Raw genomic sequence first — 20934 nt, 5'->3', positions numbered from 1 at the left:
GCTGTTCTGAGTCAGGCACAGTCCTAGGCATTAGAGATGTGGGGGTAAATACAAAGTTACAGTAATCTATAACTACAGTATAGCAATTCTAAAATTTTTCATGAAAATATGAAATTTGTTCAGTCATCCAAACGCTCTTGGGAGTCATAGGTAGGCAAGAACTTGAGTGAGCCAGAATGAGGAAAATAAACACATATTAAACATTCAGTCCTCTGCATAAAAATTTATGATTCAGTGTCCTATGAAGATCACAGAAATGACATTGTTCCTGCAGGGAATGGATGTCAGGTGTGGGATTAAAGAACTGAGAGTTCAACAGTTATAGCACACCAGGGTGGAGCCCATGATCTTTGAAGAAGGACTGGCCCAGATAGGAGAGGGACAGGCGAAAACAATTACAGTAAAAACATCAGTAACAGCAATACAAAGCTAACATTTACCGGGTGCTTCCGTGTCATGCACTGTGCAGAACCTTTTGTGGACAACCCCTCACTTCGCAAATGAAGCTCACTCTGGCTCCTGAATTTTGTTAGTGCATTCATTCATTCCTGCAGTTTTTGGTCAGTGGATTCTTCCTTTTGTGTTTACTCACTTCAGGCTTTGGAATCTCCTGTTTGTCGGTCATTTATTCATTCACCAAATATTTATGTGCTATCACTCAGTTATCACTGTGACTGCAGAAATGAACAAGTGAAAAAAGGGCACAACTCCAGCCTTTACGGGGCTTTCCGTAGATAGACCAGAGACTCAATGATTATAAAACTGTGCTGTCATAGCAAGCCATCTAGTACAGCCCAGGAAGGGTGAGTGAGCAGGGCAGGTCTAGGAAATGTTCTCAGTGACACATGTACACAGTTATATAGTATAACACTGTGCATAACAGTTATATAATATATAATCATGATACAAAATTGCTATACTATGGATTATATATTATGTTAGCTGTATTAGCTCTATATTCTTTTTTTTTAAATTTTTTTTAACGTTTATTTTTTTTGAGACAGAGAGAGACAGAGCATGAACGGGGAAGGGTCAGAGAGAGGGAGACACAGAATCCGAAACAGGCTCCAGGCTCTGAGCTGTCAGCACAGAGCCCGACACGGGGCTCAAACTCACGGACCGTGAGATCATGACCTGAGCTGAAGTCGGTCGCTTAACCGACTGAGCCACCCAGGCGCCCCAATTATTAGCTCTATATTCTATACATCCAACATCATTATATTGGATGAGGTAAATAGTTCAAATGTCCATTAACAGGGAAGCATTAAATAAACAATGAACCACTGATGTGCTGATATGGAAATAGTTCCAAAATATATAAGTTGAAAAAAGGAAGACCTCAGAGGAGTGGATGTCATATGCTGTCTTTTGTGGGGGGGGCAAATAAAAATAAAAAGTCATAGTTTCTTGAATTTCATATAGACACTTTGGCATGGCACTAAAAATTATAACAAAACTGGCTGCCTATTGGGGAGCAGAGATGGGGAAACCAGGCAGAGGGTACACAAGGGTGGGAGGGCATATTGCCACTGTACACATTTTTATGAGTTTGGACTAAGTGAATGTATTATCTATTTAAAAAATTAACATATCCTGAACCCTTGGGGGGGGAGGTATCTACTAGTGGACTGTGGACAGGTGGCTGGAGAGCTGAGAATGGGGTTAGAGGGAGCGGGGTGGGGTGGAGAGCCATTCCAAGCACAGTGTTGCACATGGGAGGCATGCTGTGCTTGAGAACCTGTCATGTTTTGTGAAGATGACAGGTGGGCTCCTCAAGGGAGTGTTGGGAGATGGGGGTCTTGGGAATCAGACAGAGCACAGGTCATGTGACAGGATATGAATTCAGATTTCATTTTGGAGGTGGGAGTCTTTGGCTGGTGATCAGAAGGGAAATGAGTGACCAGAACAGCACTTTGTAATCATCTTCCTGGGAGCAAGTACACGTGTGATGGTGGGTGAGGCACAACCGGGGCCGGAAAGACTCTCTGGGAGGCTATTGGCCATCCTTCTGGTAGAAATGATGAGCATATGGGCCAAGGACATGGGGGCAGTGGTCACAGAGAAGGGGGACTAACATCACCCACACCTTGCTCCTGGTTACAGCCCTTGACTTTTCATCTCCTCCATGGATTAGACTTTGCTCCTCTCCTCATACTATTCACAGTCGTTCTTTAGATTCCACCCTGAAGTATAACTTGGTGTTGCTGGCCATTTGCAGGACCCCTGCTAAATAGGCTTCAGTGAGATTAGGGTGGCAGGCATCTCTCTCTGCCTTCCATTCTCCCTGTCCCCCTCAACCTGGGTGCCAGTGAGGGACCCCAAGACACATTGCTGCTATGCAGACACAGTGGCACTGGCAAGGCCAGGGATCAGAGCTCCCGTGCTGGGGCCCGTGGAGCTAGACACGTCGTCCCAGAGGGGGTAGCAGGCCACTGCCTTCTTTCTGAATCCTGCTGTTTTTTGTGTTTCTGTCAAGCTTGTACATAGCTCCTGCAGATATTTGACTGGCATTTCATTTTTTTCCAGTTCCAAGCTCTACTCTTACGTGGGACAACTGTACAGGCAGTATTCATGAGCAGAGCAGAGCTGTATCCATGAGTAAATCATTCAAATATTTCCCTCTCACTTGCCAGAGAGCTGCTGCTTTCAAACCCCAACACACCCCCCTCCATTATTCTGCCCACCTCTTTTGGCCTCTCCCTGCATCCTTCTAGATCCTTCTGTGCCTCTAGCAATTACAGGGGTACCCCCTGGCACAGCAGGGCCTCCAGGACATTGTCCCATCTCAAAGCCCTTTGTCTAATTTGCCAAGTTGTCGCCCATGCAGCACAGGCTGTTAAATATTGTGACCATCATTCCCTTTTTTTCAGGAATAAGGTTGACATCTCAGCACATGCTAGGTGACTACTACAGAAAGTATTCCTATATCATCACATTAAAAAATTGTAATTCTAATAGTTATAAACATATTTATATGAAATACGTGGAAAGTATAAAAAACCCATATAACCACACAATAATACATAATTGACAGTTGTGAAACAATTTCAGGGTGTATTCCATTTTAATATAAAAAGATACAATACTGGAACTCTTGTCTCATGGGTGTATTACACAAGAAAAGTCAGAGATCAGCAACTAATCCTTTTATTGCTGGAATGCTGAATAGAAGAGTCAGGGCTATACATGCGGGTGGACGGCTTTGAATGTTCACTAGACAAATATGTCAAAGAATTAGTTTATAACTGACAAGTCCTTTTAGGTGGCAACATACATTTTGTTGAGTATTTCTCCTTAGTGTATGTTTTTATGTGTCAGTTCAGCCCCTTACCAAATAAATACTTTCACCTTGCTATTCATTTGAATTGGAGTAACCATGGAGAAATGACTTTTTGATTCCACAGTATTATGCTGTATTATAAAAATGTGAACATCATGCTATCATTCTACAAAATGGTTTAGCAATTTACTCTGAATAATTTTTTAAAAGGAAGTAGATCTGTCCAGAGATGAAAGATTCTAGAAAAATGTTTCAAAATTAAAAAAAAAAGAATAAGAACCTTTAGAATCTAGCATATAATAATAGAGTACTCTTTTACCTTAACATACACTGAAAAATTTTAAGAGAAAATGTGCCTCTCTCTTTTTCTTAAAAAAACAACAACAACGAAGATTTAAACATATATTTTGGCACAGTTTCATATGTAACTGCTAGGAGATTAAAGAAAGATCAGAAAATAGGAAACAACTGATAAACATCTATTGACAAATGGCAATATCTAGAAACCAAGAATCATTAGAATCTCTGGTACATCTCTGAGAGAAAATTCCTTAGTGTTGAGCCATAACCTCTTTCTTCTTTTTTTAAATTCAGTGCAGAATTTGCTTTTGTTGGACTAGAACACTAAACAATCTGATTTTTTATTCTAACCTTTAGTCTTTCTAGAAAATAATATTTCAAGTGTGCTCTAAAACACTATTTTAAAACTTGACATATGTGGGTTAAAGAACAACAATTCATAGATTATACAAGTGAGGTAAGACCACTACGTTGGTGGTCCCAAATCAGCCATGGCTCCTGGTATGCTCACTTTTTTATAGCTACCCTCCTACATTTGGCTTGGGCTTGGTCATATGACTTGCTGTAGTCAATGGAATAATAGTACAAGTTACTCAGGTAGAGGCTGGAAAAATGATTACATGTTGGGCTTCCCCTGGAACCTAGCTACCTTGCTATAGGAAAACCTGTTAAGTTTCTGCAAAAAGACAAGCCATATGGAGGAGAACGTGGTCCAACAACAGCACCAGACATGTGAATGAGGTCCTCTTGGGTATTCTAGCCCCAGCAGAGGCCCTTGTTGAAAGGTGCATATGAGTGATCCTGGCCAATACCATGCAGAGCAGAAGAACTACACAGCTGAACCCTGCCCAAATTTCTGGCCGACAGAACTCTAAGCAATAAATTTATATTGCTCTAAGTAATTCCATGTTGGAGTGGTTTGTTACATAGCAGTAGATAACAGATATACTAAATGATAACAAGGATTTCTCAACCTGTTTCTAGAAATAATTCCAAGGTACATTCTTCACCGACATACATCTCTTATACTTCTGTTGTCTATTCATTTACTGTTGAGCCTGTATCTTTTGTTCCTATTCTAACTCAACCAGTTGGATAGAAGGATCGAGTTGGATAGTTGGCTTATATGAAAAGTGTGACTTAAATTGACTTTATTGTATGCTGACTCAAACAACATGCCATGTCCTTGTTGGATCTCAGAGGAACAGCATTGTTTTTGGGGTTTTTTTTGTTTTTTTAAAATTTTTTTTAACATTTATTTATTTTTGGGACAGAGAGAGACAGAGCATGAACGGGGGAGGGGCAGAGAGAGAGGGAGACACAGAATCGGAAGCAGGCTCCAGGCTCTGAGCCATCAGCCCAGAGCCTGACGCGGGGCTCGAACTCACGGACCGTGAGATCGTGACCTGAGCTGAAGTCAGATGCTCAACCGACTGAGCCACCCAGGCGCCCCTACAGCATTGTTGATAATACCTTAAGTTACTTCCCCTCTACACTGTAATCAAATTGTGTGTGGGACAATCTGATAGAAAAAAATTAACTTTAAGAGATTCCCAGGACATAAACTTCCTGTGGTCCAATCAAGCCATTTCTTCTCTCTGCTCCTCTATATGGAATTACATCTTGACACCACACTTTAAGCACTAAAATGTGGAAGACTCTTTGGAGGGATTTGTTTTCTTAAGGAATAATAATAATCATTATTATTATTTTTAATGTTTATTTTTGAGACACAGCATGAGCAGGCAGGGGATGGGGGGTGACAGGGAGCGGTAGAGAGAGAGAAAGGGAGCAACAGAATCCAAAGCAGTCTCCAGGCTCCGAGCTGTCAGCACAGAGCCCAATGCAGGACTTGAACCCACGGACCACGAGATCATGACCTGAGCCGAAGTCAGAAGCCCAACCGATTGAGCCACCTAGGCGCCCCCAGGAATAATTATTTGAAATATGAAGCTTACTAGATTGATCAAGCCATTGGATGTGTTTGCATCCTCCTTTCTCTGGAACTGATGCACATTAGTTAAAGAATGCTTTAGAAGTAGAAGCAGTCACAGACATGTAAGCAGAAGAACCCAAAGTAGAGAATGGGAAAGGCACTGCTTCTGGGGGACGGTGATGCTATTTCACTGAATGGTGTATATTGTATCTCAAGTTAGAAACTATAGCGAAAACTATTTCTAAAACAAAGTGTCCGGATACCAAGAGGGAAGATGTAGCCTCATTAAGTACAGCTACTGTTAGCACAATTGCTGCTATTTCCATTATTTAAAGGATGTTCTCCATGTGCTTATTTAAGGCATTATCTACCAGATGGGTGTGGACAGCAGGTTTAGATACAAAAATGCCAATAAAGGAGAGTCTTGATCAGACAGTGATTCATTGGTGCTACTTACAGAGAGTAGTATCTGGACAGCGCTGTGGATGACCTCTAGGTACTGGAAGTCCACAATGCAGCCTGTGACAGAGACGTACGTGTAATCATCCATCATGCCGTGGGCGGACGGAGGAAGCACTCTTCGGACACAGCCAGGCCCGTGTTCCCGCCACCACGACCGGTGCACAGAAATGTTGAATGTCATCAGATCTGTATCCTAGGTGGGCAGGAGACGAGAGCAAAAGGAGACAGTCCTATCATATCACGTCTCTGATTTGCACTTTAGGAAGAATTCAGGATGGAGAAAATTGTTGAGAGGACTCACATTTCAGGTGCAAAATAACACAAGACAGAACCACAAATGGCTATATATACCATATGCCTAAACGACTGGATTATAATCGTTTAACATAGATACAACCTTTGAAAAATAACATTTTAAGGTTAGCACGCCTCGAAAATTGAGAGGCAAGGTCCTCTACATTTGTTCAAAACAAATTATTTTATTCATTTTGAGACTTTTTGTCTGCATTTTCTTGTTCATCATCATCGACATCATCTTTATGGGCTAACATGAGTGCTTTTTAGCATTCTAGCCATTGTTCTAAGCACTTTTCATATACTATATCCTTAAGGTTCATATAGATACTAGTAGTAACCCAATTTATAGTAAGCTGAATAGTAGTCCCCTCAAAAGACCTTCATGTGCCTCTCTCTGGTACCTGTGAATTTTACCTTCTTTGGATTATCTGAGTGGGCCCTAAATGCGATCTCATGTATTCTCATGAGGGGGAGGCAGAGGGAGATCAGACAAGGAGGCAGGGGGAGGCAGAGGGAGATCAGAAGAGGAGAAGGCAATGTGACCATGGAAAATTGGAGATGGGACTGATGTGGCCACAAGCCCAGGAATGCTGGTATCCACCAGAAGCTGGAAGAGACAAGGGACTATTCTCTTCAAGAGGTCCAAAGGGAGCATGGCCCCGTCAACACCTTGATTTCAGCCCATGGAAAGTGATTGCAGACTTGTGGCCTCCAGAACTGTGAGATTAAGTTTCTGTTGTTTAAGACATCAGGTTTGTAGTAACTTGTTACATAGCAGCCGCAAGAAACTAACCCACGTACGGAAAGGAAATCACAGAGAGGCAAAATACATTGCCCAATTTAATGAACAAATTACATAAATTGCCTATTTAATGACAGACCCACAACTTGATCCTCTGCAGTCTGTACTTTCAGCTCTGATGTGGTACTACCCCCTTGCCTATGGTGTTCTCCCTCCCAAACCTTTACAATTCCTCATACCCTAAATTCCTCCTCAATTCCAGAAAACACCACTGAGAGCCAGAGCAAAAGAACCAAGAAGGCAATCCTTGGCATTTACATATCAAAATAAGCTTTCAGAGCTCTTTAGCAGAGACAACAGCCCGGGTGTTTATCCTCAAAAGATGCCCATTAGTATTTTGGTAGAATGTGAGCCTGGAACAACTGAGCTCAGACTGCTTTTGCTGTAACAATGGATTGAAAAGAATAGGTAAGGAGCCAGCATCTTGATTCCCAAAAAACTGACCTCAAGTCCTGGCCTCTCCCGTTCTGCCCACTGAATCCAATCTTTCCCCATCATACTGTCTTCCTTTTGCTGGAGTGTAATCCCCAATAAAAGCCTTGCCCAGAAGTCCTGCTTGGCCTCTAGTTAATTCCTATTGTTTGGTGAGCCCAAGGGCCGTGGTTGCTAACAAAACTACTATTATAGGCATGCCTCAGATTATATCACTATTAAAACATTTTATATCTCTTTTTTTCTTTTTTGGGTTGTTGGTTTGTTACACATATCATTCAGTTACCTTCACAGTTACAGCACTTTATTGATAATAAAACATTTTACATCTTTTTTTTTTTTTTTTTGGTTCTTGGTTTGCTACCTGTATCATTTGCAGTGCCCTCTGAAGGGAGAATATTATAGAAAAATAATTGCTTTAGCTAGTGAATTCAGTTTAATGCAAGGCAATTTACCTGCAGGCAAACAGCACACTGACTGCTCCCTTTCCTGACCATCAGATTTAATCTCTTACAGTTAGTCATGATCACAACCAAAAAACTATTATTTCCTGTTTTAATAGAATTCATTAGGTTCAGGATGAACTGGAGTGGTCTCAAAAGTCATAGCAATTTCTGCTCTTTAAGTATTCTTCCCCAGTGGCCTTTTCTATTGCTGGACTCTAAATTCCTTTCGATATGATTTTGACTGAAATTTATATTACACAAATAAAACAAAAGTGAATTTATGAACTCATGGTATGTATTTGCTACACTCATAAAATCCCTCTGTGTAGTTCTCACTTAATTTGCTGGTACTATAAATATTTAAAAACTGTGCTGTTTTTTGCCATGACTACATTAAAATGTGAATGAGAACATCAATAGCATCAAATTATACTTAAAGCTTAAACTTCTAACTTAAATTTGCAAGTGTGTGTCTGATTTCAGTCCCCTGAAATTTCAGTAGCTAGATTTCAAACATTGCAAAAACCCTTAACACATAATAACTCAATTTTGTATATGAAGCACATCAGAGGAAATGCAGAACAAAAAACTATAACAAAGTTTTTTATGAAAAAAAAATACAGAAGGTCATTTACTTTGTTTAAGCTGTTCGTTACCACATCAAAGCCTATAGATTTGAAATACATGGGTTAACGCTAAACCTGGATCACCAAAGTGATCCTTACAAATAATTTCAAGGAGCTCAAAAGTCGTTTCTCTTTCACTTCTTGGAGTTAGAATAGTATAGTGATGATTTAAGCACAACATGCTTAAGAAAACTGGTGACTGACATCCTTGTCATTTTCTTTAGAATTTAAAAGATTTCAACAATGATATTTACATTTATGCAAGCATGGGTGATTACCAAGGGACAGTTTGGAGGACAAAGAAAGCAAGGAAGGAGAAGAAAAGCATGAAACCCAAGCAGAGGGGCTTGGGATGCAAAGGACAGCCTTCAGAGAGAGAGAGAACACATCAAGGCTAACAGAAGAGAGAATTTCAGGGAAGATGGTAATGCCATAGACTCAAAACCTGGTTAAAAAGAACCACTGAATTTGATGACTGGTTTGGCGGGGGGCGGGGGGGATGCCTTATGAAATGCAATGCCAGGAGAGCATCGAGAGTGAAAAACTGGATTACAAGGAATAGAGGGGACTGAAAGGAGAGAATTTGGTGTGTTTTTTCATGAAGTTTGGAAGTCAACGTAGTGAGAACACAGGATGGTGGCCTCAAGGGTGGGCAAGGAAAGCAAGAGTCCCTCCAAGGAAACACGTGGAGAACCGCACGCCAGCTGCATCTGCTCACACGCACAAAGAAGACTTAGAAGAAAATTATTCCAGAATACCCGGAATAATCTTATGACTTAGAAGAAAGTTATTCCAGAATGCCTGTCTCCCCCTAATATCTATTTAAGCAAATATTAAATGTTTAAAAGTACTTTCATCTCTCTAGTGTGAATTCCAAACTTGTTCCCATTTCCTTCAAATACTTGAATTAAACAAAAAAGGAATTTCCAGAATTCTTTGAAGTGTTGTTCATCAACCGTGTAGGTGAACACGCCTGCCCACATTCCTTTCACAATAAGTGTAGCCGCAGCACTGGAATCAGCTCATGTCCTTAAAAAGCTCAATATTCACTTCTTTTATAGTATATCACTATATTTTCTCTTATTAATCAAGGAGATAGTTTCTGTCTTATTCTTATTCTATCTGCTTTTTTTGGGCATGTGTCTAATTCAACTAACCCTCTCTAGTTCTAGAAATGGATGCTCAACTGCTAATGATATTCTTTTTTTTTTCTGTTTCCTTAATTGTGACTCAAAGAATCATTGAATCCACTCTTACATAGTTATCTCCTTTCTTTGTCTTTTTACTCAGTCTTATCATAAGCCAGGACATTTGGAGATGAACATGTATTTAACAAAATAGATTTTACTCAGTTTTAAAGAGTTAGCATTGGGCTTATATTTAGATAGTAGAATTCATGTTAGTTGAAACTTCTTTTGAGATACTCGTTCATCTCAGAATATGAATTAGACAAGTAAAAACAATTTGCTTACATTTCTAATTATTTTTTTTTCACCAAAGCACTAAATATTTTAGAGGGTACTATGGATCCATAGAGTAAAGGGCAAACACAGTGCTTGGTAGTGAGGTGTAAGCGTTTAGAGCATGCAATACAAAGACTAGGTACCAGTTCAAATATATTAACAATTATATGTTGTTTTCCTTAAAGATAGGTTTAAAAGATATTCAAGTTTCCATTGGGAAGAAAGAGTCTGTCATTTGCTAAGTCATAATCACTCAGTCTGTGCCATTGGTTCTGAATACAAAGAGCAGTTTGCACCTATAAATACAGAGAACAAAGTGATGGTTATGGTGGGTGGCGGGTGGGGGTTGGGTAAATGGGTAAAGGGGAGTGGTAGGTACCGGCTCCCAGTTTTGAAATGAACAAGTCACAGGAATAAAGGACACAGCATAAGGAATATAGTCGATGATTTTGTGGGCACCTTGGTGGCTCAGATGACTAAGCGTCCAACTCTTGATTTTGGCTCAGGTCATGATCTCATGAGCCCCATGTTGGGCTCGGCATTGACAGTACAGAGCCTGCTTGGGATTCTCTCTCCCTCTCTCTCTCCTCCTCCCCAATTGGCACACACATGCTGTCTCTCCCTATCTCTCTCAAAATAATGTTTTAAATAAACATCTAAAAAACCACATTGTAATAGTATTGTATGGTGAGAAGTCGTGGCTACATGTTTGAGCACAGCATAATGTATAAACTTGCTGAATCACTATGTTGTACAACTGAAACTACTGTAACATTGTGTGTCAACTATACTCAAATTAAAAAACTAAGAGAAAAAAAGCAGTGTGCAGAGTAAGTGGCCACTGGTTACTCTGACCTCCTGTTTCCCATCTCTACAACTAGGTATTGCTGGGATTTTTCATTTCTGTACCATTGGTCATAAACCAGAGGCAGAGCTAAAAGTAATGAAGCCTTTTGTCTTCATCCTGGGGCTTAATTCCCTGAATTGAACCACAACAGGAAGGAATGAAGTCTCATCTATCCATCCAATGATATTTATGGAGTTTCTAATGTGAGCTATGTGTTGGGACGTAAGATTGGACATAAGAGATCTTATCCCTGTCCTCATGGAACATATACTCTAGTAGAGAAGATAGGCAATAAAGTAAACAACTAAGTAGGCAGAATAAGTACCCATTGCAAAAACTAATATAAAGGAAATAACGTGCTGGAGAGTGGCTGGGATGTGAAATGGAGTTCCTCCCTAAAAGGTCACCAGGGAAGGCTTCTCCAATAGCGGATATTTGGGCTAAGACCTGTTAGATGAGAAGGAACTAGATGTGTGAAGATCTGGGGAACGAGGGTTGCACACTGACAGAACTCCAAGTGCAAAGATCACGTGAGGGCAAAGAGGTGTCAGTATTCCTGGTACCGACTGAAGACCGGTATAGCTGGAGGGAAGCCGAGGTGAGGATAAAAGTGGTGTATGATGAGGCTGAAGACAGGCAATGAGCCACGGCAGAGTCCGGTTGAGAAGTCAAATACCAACATCATCTCCTGTGCATTCTTAAAAAGATAATTCTAAGAACTGTAAAGAGGATGGGTTTGACTGGGCAAAACTCGGAGCAAGGTAGGTGGTTATGATAGCGGGTGAGTGTCTTGGAGAAAGGCGGTAGCAGTAGAGGGAGGCAGAACAGAGAGGTGAGACATATTCTGGAGGCAGAATAGCATGTGGGGCTGAGAGGAAGAGATAAATGGAGGACAACCATCTCTCCTCGGGTGGCAGCCACCTGTCAGCTGACGGCAATGCCCTGAGGAAGGCCGCTCCAGCAGCAGCATCATTGCGGGGCTGGAATTGGGCACATCGGCCCCGTAAAGGGGAAGGGACGGGCCCGAAACGGTATGTCCCAGTGCATCTTTGTCAGCTTGGCATTGTAAAACCATCTTCCTTATATGTAGGTTAAAAAAAAGGAGTCGTCATGTTAAATGGTGCTGGAAATACAAATTTTCGGTGTAAGAGAAGAGAGTCACTTATCTCGATGAGCACTGAGTAATGTATCGAATTGTTGAATCACTATGTTGTACACCTGAAACGAATATAACACTGTATGTTAACTATACTGGAATTAAAATGAAAAAGAAAAGAAAAAACAGTTATAAGATCAAAGAAATTAAGTGAAATAGTGTGATTTGGAAAACAAAGAGCTGACTGCTCTTCCAGAAATTTCTTCCAGAAATTTAAGTAATATATTTTACTATCCACATGCTTTTACTTTCGAAATAAGAACTAACATATTGCCCATGATCAATTAATCTCAATAATGAGGAAACCAGGGGTGCCTGGGTGGCTCAGTTGGTTAAGTGTCCGACTCTTGATTTCAGCTCAGGTCATGATCTCATGGCTTTATGGGTTCAAGCCCCGCGTCAGGCTCTGCGCTGACAGTGTGGAACCTGCTTGGGATTCTCTCTCTCTCTGCCCCTCCCCCACTTGCACTGTGTCACCAAAACAACTTTTACTATCATGCTCTGAGCTTTGGTTCTAGTCTGTTCAGTCATACAGTTCATTGTATAATTTTCATGGAAATGGCTAATATTTGTGTTCTTTCTTTTGTTCTCATTTTTTAACTTATTCAACTGAATACCTTAGTCCCATAATAAGTAGCACTTTAAAAAATAATTCTAGGGGCGCCTGGGTGGCTCAGTCGGTTAAGCATCCGACTTCGGCTCAGGTCATGATCTCACAGTCCGTGAGTTCGAGCCCCGCGTCGGGCTGTGCTGACAACTCAGAGCCTGGATCCTGCTTCAGATTCTGTGTCTCCCTGTCTTTCTGCCCCTCCCCTGTTCATGCTCTGTCTCTGTCTCAAAAAAAAAATAAACATTAAAAAAAATTTAAAAAAAATAAAAAATAATTCTATTGCTGAGTCTTTTATTTATATTCATATCTGGATTAGCTGACTTTTAGAATTAGTACAGTTTTAGTCTGTAAGTATATATAAATTCGTTGTTTTGTATAAATAATTAATATAAGCTCAATCCCCTCAGTCTTTGTGGGTTTGGGGCTATGTGCACAGCACCTTATACATGGCAATAAAATTGTATCGCTGCAAAAAACCACTATGATGTTAAGACTGAACTGAAAATTTCAAATTGTGCTCATGATTTGAAATGATTATATAGAATGTGTGTGTGTGTGTGTGTGAGTGATCTCTGTTCATTGAAATGGACTAGAAGCAATGTCACTCCGGTAGCAGCAAACATCTCTGGTTCACACTCCCCAGTATAAGAACCAAGGTTTTTCCCTGGAGAAATGCTAAATTCAGTGTGGTACAAGGAAGGAACAAAGACAGTGTGAAATATACTTTGTTCTAGAAAGCAAGACAGTTTAAAAAAATTGATGAGTCATGTTGAAAACATGTGGGAACCAATATGTAGGGTCTGTTATTGGCTGAAGTTATAATAATTGGAACATCAGAAAGAATAATGTTTAAGGCTGACAAAATGCATTGAATCAATGAAAATCTGTGACTCCATAATGATCAAAAAAGAAAGGTAAAAAAAACTCATTGTTAATATTTAAAGCAGCTACTTAAATAAGACTTCTGTGCCTTCTGCTCAATTTTGCTATGACTGCTCTCTCTAAAAAGTGTTTCTTAATTATAAAAAATAACTGCACTTGAAAAAAATGAGTTAAGAGAAAGAAGTAAGCATTTATTTTGTCTTTTTCCAGTAGAAATTCTAAATCAAGTTAACCAAGCTGGTGAAATAAAATTCTACATTACTGATGAGTGTCAGGCAATAAAGATACAAGGAATAAAAGAATTTAAAAAACCACATTTTTGCCAATTTTAACAAAATTGTTTGATTCTTGTAAGGATTAGCAATTGGTTATTTAAAAAATTAAGTAAATAATTAATCCACACAGTGCCAAAGTACATAACACAGATTTATTCTTAGTGTCAAACAATACTTCTAGAATAATAGTAATAATAAATATATCACAGGGTAAATGAGGGTAAATGTATAGCATTAAATGTTTTAGTAGGAAAGAAGAAAGGCTAAAAATTAGTGAGCTAAGCATCTAGTTTAAAAGTTTTAAAAGACTAACAAGTTAAAACTAAAGATGTTAGATATAGATTTCATTAACAAATATTTCCTATGTGCCTATATTATTCGGGGATCTAGATGAATCCATGAACAAAACAGACTAAAATCCCTGTTCCATTGGAGCTAACATTCTCATATGGGAAGACAGACTATAAACATAACAAAAAAGCACATTTCATGATCGAAGATGAGTGCTATTTAAAAAGAGTAAGGACATCAGAAATATATAATAGCAGAAATTAATTAAAAAATCAAAGTTCCAATAGATAGCAAAACAAAGACCAAATTTGTATCTTTAAAAATCTACAATAAAATTAACTACATCCTAGTAAGAATGATCAAGCTCAATATGACTTGCCATTGTTCAGTGTGGTACGGGGGCCAGTCATATGCAGGATAATCACTAGTCTACCAGAGAATAGTGTGGCAACATTGAAAAGTTAAAAATGGGAATGCCTCTTGATTCTGCAATTTTATCCCTCTGCCTTTATCCTAGCTCACATATCCACCTGTATACATATGTGAGTCTACTTAGCAATGGTGTTTGCAACAGCAAAAAGTTGAGAACAAGCTAAATGTCTATCAGGCATTAATAAATTGGTATTCATGCAATTGAATGCTATGTGAAGTAGAAATGAATTAAATAAGCTTATGTATATTCAAAAGGATGGATCTCTTGAGCATGATGTTGACAAAAAGAATCCAGTTGTGGACAAAATATTGTATGACTTCAGTTATATAAAGTTTTAAAAGTTGCACAATACTATGCATTTTTTTAGGAATGCATATATATATATATATATATATATACATATATATATACATATGGTAAAACTTTAAATAAATATAAAAACATAACAAATAAATGCAGAATACAGAGTGAAAAAAGGGATCATGGAACAGTAAACAAGAAGGGTTTAATTGTGAGGGAAAAGTTTTATCTTTATTTCATTGGTGATAAAATGAGTATTTGTCGACTACTTCATTATTCTTTATTAAGTATTACATACTGCTTGAAGATAAAATTTTTTTTTTTTAAATATCCCTCTATTTCTCTCCATTCCAGTTGCCACTATCCTAGACTGGCCACCATGGTTTCTCTCTGGGACAATTGCAGTGACCCCTAAATGTAACTCCTGGCATCTCCTGTCTTCAAATTTATTTTCTTTATTACAGCCAGAATAATATTTTCTAAACCCGAATGTGTTGATATCACTAGTTGCTTCAAAACACTTCAAGGGTTTCCCACTGTCCAAAGATAAAAGGTTATCCTTGGGAAAGCCTGAGGGATCTTTAGTCACTTTTGCAGACTCCTTGTTGTCCTTCTCTTCACAATCTGTGCTCTAGCCATACCGATCCCTTTCCCCAAATGAACTGTTCTGTCTAACTTGTTGGTCTTCACACACCCTGTTCCCTTTTTATAGAATATTGTCTTTCACTCTTACCTTCCATCCACTTTCCTGCCCCTACAAACAACCCTTCCCCATCCTGGTTACCTGGCCAACTCCAATTTCTTTTTAGGGTTCAGCAGAGATACCACTTTCTTTGGAAAGTCATCCCTGGCCCCTGGAAAGTCTGGGCAATATAACTCTTCTGTGTGCTTCCCAAGTGACCAATTCTTCCACCTAATTTTATAGCTTTATTGGGTAGAGATGACACATGCTTTTTTATAATCAGTTTTCTGACTAACCTACAAGATTATAAACCAACTATAATCAGCACTGTTTTCCCATGCCAAGCTCACAAAAATAGCTCAATATATTTTTTTAATCAAAAGAATGAACAAACCTAACTGCTAGTTTTTTGAGGCATGATTTCAGTTGAGAATTGAGAAAAACTTATAAAACAAGAAATCAACTGCACATCCCTCAAAGTGCCTCTTTATGTTGCTAGTGGGAGTGTGAATTTGTGCAGCCACTTTGGAAAGAGTTTTGTATTCCCACTGAAGCTAGATAAGTATATGTCTTAGGACCTAGTGTACCTACTCCTGAGTATGTAGCCAGGAGAAATGAATGCATACATCCACCAAAGACCTGAACAAGAATGTTCTTAGCATCTATTTGTAGCCAATGCCTGAAATGAATACCAACAGTAGAATAGATTTAAAACATGTGGTATGTTGTTACAATGGAAGCCACACAACAACAAAAGAGAATGAACTGTTGATACCACAAGGACATGGTTGACTCTTATGGACATGATGTTGAGTGAAGGAGGTCAGACTCAATAGAGATATACCATATGATTCCATTTCTATGTCCCAAGAAAGGCAGGACTGGGCTGTGGTGATGAAGGTGGAAAGAGTGAGCATGGGTATCACTGCAGGGATGGAGGTTGTCTCTAAAGCTGGAGATCACATGGTGTTGGTAAACCATATGACTTCTAAAGCTTCACAAACTTTTTTTTACATATGAAAAAAGTTGGAGCTGCAAGGTTTTTCTTTTCTTTTTTTAATTTTTTAATGTTTTTATTTATTTTGAGAGAGAGAAAGAGAATGAGTGGGGGAGGAACAGAGAGAGAGGAAGACACAGAATCTGAAGCAGACTCCAGGCTCTGAGCTGTCAGCACAGAGCCTGATGTGGGGCTCGAATCCACCAACTGTAAGATCATGACCTGAGCAGAAGTGGGATGCTTAACTGACTGAGCCACGCAGGCGCCCCATAGGGTTTTTACTTCCCTGTTGCATTCATCTTGGAATTGACATGAGTCTTATCAAATGCATTTCTTAAGAAAGGTAAGTATGCAAAGGATCAGCATCTTTCTCATATGGAATGAAAATAATTGAGGCACTGTGCGTGCATAGGTAGGAGGAAAAGAACCATGGCCAAAGACCTAATTTCCTTCCTTAAATCAGTTTGCGTCATTTGATACAATTGGAAGCAATCATACAAAAACTTGCAGTTTCCTAATAATGACTGAAGAAATCATTAGTTCCTTTGGAAGAAATGTACTACTCATGTAGTAAAAATGAAGCCACTTTTACTACAGGGCCACTTGGCCCTGTAGTAAATTTTTACTGTAGTAAATTTTTACTGTGGTAAATTTCCACTACAGTGAGAAATTAACAAAAATCTGCGATTTGCAAAAGAACTTATATTTTTCTTTTAAATGTCAAGCTCCCGGTCTCTTATTTGTGTTTAATTTTTAGTTGTCCCTTTATTAGCCGTATCTTCCTGTACACTGGTTTGTGTACTTTTGATGTGCATCAGGTCCATTGGGCAGAACCAGAGATGTCCTTGTGAAAACAGCCCTCCAAAGACTTCAAAGGACTTAAGCACTGAAAACATTTCACATATTAATTATTTGTGAAGGGATAACGTACATTCACAGATATCGACATTTCTGGTATGTAATTGATGCACCTGATTACATTAAGATTTGCCTACAGGTGATTTTTAGAAAATAAGTACACCCATCATTGTAATCTATGAATTTTAAACACCTGTAGTTTACTTACTTAATTACCAAGCTCACTCAACACATCTGGCTTCTCTGTCTTTGTGTTGATCAATAATTATTTGATTACAATGTTATGCCTTTTATGCTAATCAGGATTTTGAGACCATAAAATTGTGCTACCTTTGGTATGCATGCTGGCGCTAATGTGTTGTATTTATAGCGTGGTGTATTCATAATTCATACACGCATATGCACGTATGCACACATTTTACTTAATTTGCACAACAGAAAATTTTTTTATCTTCTTTTTTTCTTGCTAAGTTTACCACCTGAAAAGAACACCCTTACTTATTTTTCAATTTTGTTAGGAAAAATTCCTCATTTGAGAAAAAAAATAGATATTTGTTTTGATGTGATAGAATTCTTTTTAAAAAATAAAAAGAAAAGTCATGTAGTCCTTTTAGTTGTTCCCTTTTTGAAAAGTGTCTGGATAAAAAGAACAATATTGGTGTTTCTGACCTATGAATGTGGCTGCTGGTGTGGTTGAAAACCCTCTACAAAAGAAGACTATTTTGTTAATTGCTTCCTTTGCTGAAATAATTGTGAAGGCTGGAAAGAGGTCTGATTAATTGCAAACTTGGATGTGGTAAAAACCTCTCTGGCAGGTTCTTATCTATCACCATCAATCTCAAGTTGCACAGCAACCTTCTTAGATGGCTTGTAAGAGGCAGCCTCTTGGGATATGGAAGTTTCAGAGACAGTGACTTAAATACAACTCTGGGTGGATATTCACTGTAGCAGAGGGATGTGTGTTAACCCTTTCTTATTGCTTGACTCCTCATTAGGGTCTTGAAGGTTCCATACAAATCTTGGTGTGTATATGCGATTGGGGGAGTTATTCACTGTGCTGTGGGGAGGAGCTGAACTGGGAATAAAAGCCCAACTCTGCCCATTTGTAGCTATATTTTCATTTTGAAATATTGTTTCCCTGCATATCTCCCTAGATCCTTTGATATAAATAGGTGTCATCATACCAAGTTTGGAGACACCTCATGTCAACAACACTTCTATGCACTTCATCCAAATAGGATTAAGTTATCACCAGCCAGATATTCCACAAGTGTATAAAGTGCAGTGGCCACAAAGGAGTCACCTAAATAATGGACTTTGTTTTGTTTTCGGGGCACCTGGGTGGCTCAGTCAGTTAAGCGGCCGACTTTGGCTCAGGTCATGATCTCGCGGTCCATGAGTTCAAGCCCCACGTCGGGCTCTGTGCTGACACTCAGAGCCTGGAGCCTGTTTCAGATTCTGTGTCTCCCTCCTCTGACCCTCCCCCGTTCATTCTCTGTCTCTCTCTGTCTCAAAAATAAATAAACATTAAAAAAATTGTTTTGTTTTACTACTGTTTGATTCTTTTGGGAATAATGCTATTTAAGGTCATTTCCTTTTTTTTTTTTTTTTTAATACCAGGGTGGAGTCATGGCCGTAGCTGTCTTAGGGTTCTAACGAGCTCAGGGTGCTTCTCAAACATGAATTAGTTCATATTAGAAAGTGAATTCTTATTAGCAGTGATTAATCTGAATAATTTTAATTTCCCCAAATGAAGTAAAGATCACTTCTAGCTCTCTTTAGTTAGAGTTCAACTGGAAGTTTTCCAAAGAATATTTATTTATTTATTTACTTATTTATTTACATTTTTTAACATTTATTCATTTTTGAGAGACAGAGAGACAGAGCATGGATGGGGGAGGGGCAGAGAGAGAGGGAGACACGGAATCTGAAGAAGGCTCCAGGCTCTGAGCTCTCAGCACAGAGCCGCATGCAAGGTTCAAACTCATGGTCCGCGAGATCATGACCTGAGCTGAAGTCAGATGCTTAACCGACTGAGCCATCCAGGTGCCCCACTGAAGAATATTTAAATCCTTTTCAATTTGCTGATCATAAGGAGAAACATACATTTCTGTTTTTCTTTATAGATAGCAGCTACTCTTAAACCAAAGCATCCAACTTGTCCAAAAGCATACTTAGCTACATTTTTTGTAAGTACTTAAATGAATATACATACTATTATCCAACCTCTTCCCCTTCACAGTTCCACGTGCACCCAACAATCCTCCTCCCATGAGCTGGGATTATTTCCAGGGATTCTGGGTAGTTACTGTGGCTACATCTTTTGCAGTGAGTGAAACAGCAAGAGTATGAGGCCATAAGTGTCTGTCTATGCTTGTCCTACTTCCCCTCTGTCTAAACACAAAGAGCTGTCAAATAGTGTAGGTTTCCTCCTACGAATACAGTAATTCCACTATACATATGGATCATTATAAATTTAAAAATCTTATTAGGTCACAAGATTTTCCCCGAGAATGAATGCATACATTTTTCTTGCTCAGCTCTGTAACAGAAAGACTGTTTATAATCATCGTTCTCCATCCATTATACAGCAAAAAATATCATATTTTCTTAATTAGCACTTTGTAATCTAAAAATATCTAGTCTACATTAATTATATTATCTTGCACACCAAAGTTATTTAGAACTATTTCAATTCAGAGCCATTTACGCAGCCATTATGTGACTCACACAGCCTGATGCATTTTCCCTATAAGAACGATGCTTTGAGTATCTTGTCCACCAATCATAAATCCTGATGGCATCTTATTTGTTATTGGAGGATAAGTATTGTGCATCAGGGGCTCTGTGCACACTGAAAGGCCAAGGTTTGGAGAAGTGGAGGCTGGTTCAATCAGCAATCAGAATATGCCCACACCATCCCTGAGGCGGGAGAAAAAAAAATCATCCACTAAGGGTCCAACTCCTTTTCTCAAAGTCTGGGAATGAGATATATGGTTTTTGAGGAAGTCTAGCACTTTAAAAGTTAGTTTTTGGAGACTTTCCAGAAACAGATCAAACAGGAGAAGATTCTTTTTTACTGTCACAGCTGTCATTCTTTTAAAAGTCTGTTTCCTTAGTGAAGGGCACTGTTTCTAAGAGGCATGTTTGGTGGGGGAAAGGGAGCCCGTAGCATTCAAAGGCAGCAGTTGCACCAAGGACCAAGTAAGTGAGGCTGAAAAGGCACAGTTCGCCTGGCATTCTAATCATAGTCTCGCCAGTAAGCAAAAGGAAAAGAAAAATCTCAATATGGGCAACAAGCTATTGACAGACTTTAGTTTTAAACTTTTAACCAGAGGAGAACTGAAATAGAATGGGCACTTGCATTCCCCCTATATTCTTAACAGGTTTCATTCTCATTTATATGTTTAACATTCTCTAATTTCAGGCCATGTGCCGAGTAGCCTGTAATACTTTAGGCAAGTGACATAAAATTTCGATTTCAACTTAAAAGTCCAAGTAGTTCCCTTATACTTTCTTTCTTTTTTTTTTAAGTTTACTTATGTATTTTGAGAGAGAG

General features: G+C 39.0%; 1 protein-coding gene across 1 annotated transcript in view; it reads right to left on the bottom strand.

Annotated features, from left to right (window-relative positions):
* NKAIN3 (sodium/potassium transporting ATPase interacting 3) overlaps positions 1-20934 on the bottom strand; it is a 616620-nt gene that overhangs the window by 149920 nt on the left and 445766 nt on the right. Inside the window, exon 6 of the mRNA XM_023248646.2 lies at positions 5974-6171. Within this exon, the coding sequence (XP_023104414.2) occupies positions 5974-6171 (198 nt within the window). The remainder of the gene's footprint in view (positions 1-5973; positions 6172-20934) is intronic.

Source organism: Felis catus, chromosome F2 (genome assembly GCF_018350175.1).
Source record: "Felis catus isolate Fca126 chromosome F2, F.catus_Fca126_mat1.0, whole genome shotgun sequence".
Lineage (NCBI taxonomy): Eukaryota > Metazoa > Chordata > Mammalia > Carnivora > Felidae > Felis > Felis catus.
The sequence above is the reverse complement of the archived record's forward strand: the minus strand, read 5'-3'. Positions and strand labels throughout refer to the sequence as shown.